Source organism: Limulus polyphemus, unplaced genomic scaffold, assembly GCF_000517525.1.
Source record: "Limulus polyphemus unplaced genomic scaffold, Limulus_polyphemus-2.1.2 Scaffold3791, whole genome shotgun sequence".
Taxonomy (NCBI): domain Eukaryota; kingdom Metazoa; phylum Arthropoda; class Merostomata; order Xiphosura; family Limulidae; genus Limulus; species Limulus polyphemus.
In genome coordinates this window covers 57,545-60,505 of record NW_013669401.1, presented here as the reverse complement: position 1 = coordinate 60,505, position 2,961 = coordinate 57,545, and the positions used below count along the sequence as shown (strand labels likewise).

Below are 2,961 nucleotides of genomic sequence, written 5' to 3'. Positions count from 1 at the left end.
CACCTATATTTTTATTACATATGGATCATCTATATTTTTATTACATATGGATGATCTGTATTTTGATTACATATGGATCATCTATATTTTTATTAAATGTGGATTACCTATAGTTTTATTACATATGGATTACCTAAATTTTTATTACATATGGATCACCTATATTTTTATTACATATGGATCATCTATATTTTTATTACATATGGATCATCTGTATTTTTATTACATATGGATCACCTATATTTTTATTACATGTGGATCATCTATATTTTTATTACATATGGATCACCTGTATTATCCACATGTAATAAAAATATAGATGATCCACATGTAATAAAATATAGGTGATCCATATGTAATAAAAATACAGATCATCCATATGTAATAAAAACATCTATATTTTTATTACATATGGATGATCTATATTTTTATTACATATGAATCATCTATATCTTGCATATTAAATAACACCCTTCATCTTTGTTTCTAAGTTCATAGAAAAGGTTAATAACTGCTTACACTAGATAACAAGAAAGAAACAGATGACTTTCAAAATAATATTTACGTAAAAAGAGAAGGCAAACAAATCCAACAACTTCTACTTAAGATAGAGCACATGTTCTACGTTGCTAGCAAATATTGAATAAAACATATTAGATTTACAAGCAAAATAGCTTTAGAAAATTGTTGATCCTTTTTATATCTTAAACAATCTTTTGTTGATATGATGTATAATATTATTTACAACAAAGCTATTAATTATTTTATTACATGTTACAGCTTTTACAGTAAGAAAGATTTGTTTTTAGAACGTTTCGATCACTGGTGCGATCATTCTCAAGTACACAGGTTTTAACGGTAAAGAAGCTATTAAATATATATTGTATACAAACAAAAACAACAACCCTGGTCTATAATTATTAACAAACAATGCTGTTGTAACAATGAAATTGAAAACAAGGGTTAAGCACTTATGAAAAAAATCAATTTAAGGGAAACTTCAACTCAGCGAATAACGCATTATTATGTTGAATATTGTGATGAATTGTTTTACCAACAAATCATTAAATAGCGGGATATTATTCTGTCAAAAAGATTCTGAAATAAATGAAACAGAAGCTACCTCTTTTTATAGTAAGGAAACGATACTCACGACTGTCTGTGGATGTCTAAGGGTTGAATCCTAAAACTTAAAGCGAAAATGAGCAACACCCAAAAATAGTTTAATTGTTATTAGTTTTTACAGTTCCGCATAATAATTACCTTACTGTTGAGTTTCTTCAATTCTGATCTTTTCTCAGATAGATTGAAGACCTGAAAGAAACATAAATAAACCAAGAATTCACAAATACACTTTGAAGGTAATAATGATATTGGGAGTAAACATTAAAGAATAATCCACACTTGTTGAGATGAGGTTACTAGTAAAATTCTATTTTATGAAATGTCCTTCTTCTTGAATTGTAACACTATAAACATATCGGGATAATATGCATGAAGTCATTCTGTTTCACTGTAGAAGAATAACCATTTTTTTACATGAAATATTTATCCAGAACGTTTTAATTGTCAACAATAACTTCAATTCATCTAAAGACAATTAATAATACATGATGAAACTTAGTTGAATGGACAGCAACTGCTTGTTGTATAAACACAAGTGTAGAGGACGACGTTTCGAAAGACTTCCGCCTGAAGACGAAAGACTTTCGAAACGTCGTCCTCTACACTTGTGTTCCTACAACAGACAGTTGCCGTACGTTCACCTAAGTTTCATCACGAATATTCAACCAGATCAATCTATTAGAGAATAATGCTGCATGAAATTTTATACTTAGAAATCAGGCCCATAGACTCGAGGAAGGGGAAGTAGTGGAGCCTGGTTCTACCAAAATCACTTTTTGTCTCCTCATTGAAAATAACAAATTATTGCTGTTTATTTACCACTTCATTGGCGATGGATATTTATAGATTTGTGTTAGCATAAAATAAGTACCGTTTCTACGGAATCCTGAAAATTAGAGAAATTAAAGTTAGATCCAGTCACTTTGTGATGATCCTTTCAGTTATAGGATATATTATCTCATTGAAACCCTATTTTTAGAGTTATAACATTACAGGATTTTATTATCTCATATATAAGATCCTGATACGAACTTTGAGAAATTGATTTGTTTGTTATTGAGCACAAAAGTACACAACGGACTATCTGTGCTGTGCCTACAGCGAGTATCGAATCCCTATTTTTAGCGTTATAAGCATTACAGAATTCGTTATCTTATATATAAGATTCAGTTGCGAACTTTGAGAAATTGATTTGTTTATTATTAAGCACAAAAGTACACAACGGACTATCTGTACTGTGTCCACCGCGAGTATCAACACTCAATTTTTATAGTTATAACCCATCAGACTTACCGTGGAGCCACCAGAGGGCACGAGAGATACAGTGAAATTGAACAGGATCCTTCGTATGCGAAAATAAAATACTGCGAATGATCAAGAACTTTCATTTTCAACCAATACATTTATGAGTGTTTTGTTACGAAATTTAGCAAGAGGGTATTATTATCAAAACAACAAACTAACAATATTGTTTCGTTTAAATTTAATATCAAGTAACAAAGCGACACCATACTATTCCAAGGTACAACATGTGCTATCAAAAATACTGAATTTTATTGTTAAGCAACTAAATTCTTGATCATATTATTGTAAAAAAAAAAAACTTAAAGGGCAGTTGCTGCATTTCATGTAACGGATAAAAAGTTTTAATTAGATACAGAAGCAGGAATCAAGTACTTATTATTTAATGCATCTTCCAATCCACGTTTTAAGCCCTTTACTACTATTACTCCCCACCATATTTATTGTTACATCTCTGGTCGTTTGATAATTTCCCGTAAAAATTCTTCCCGAGAAACTTCAGCGATACAAGTCCTTTCTTAAATAAAACTAGTT

At 30.0% G+C, this 2,961-nt stretch overlaps 1 protein-coding gene across 3 annotated transcripts in view; it reads right to left on the bottom strand.

Moving 5' to 3' along the window:
- The window catches only part of LOC106470048 (tensin-1-like), a 105,051-nt gene that overhangs the window by 46,817 nt on the left and 55,273 nt on the right, over nt 1–2,961 (bottom strand). For all 3 annotated transcript variants that reach the window (XM_013930570.2, XM_022398592.1, XM_022398593.1), the window contains one exon: nt 1,264–1,314. In XM_013930570.2, coding sequence (XP_013786024.2) covers nt 1,264–1,314 — 51 coding nt within the window. The remainder of the gene's footprint in view (nt 1–1,263; nt 1,315–2,961) is intronic.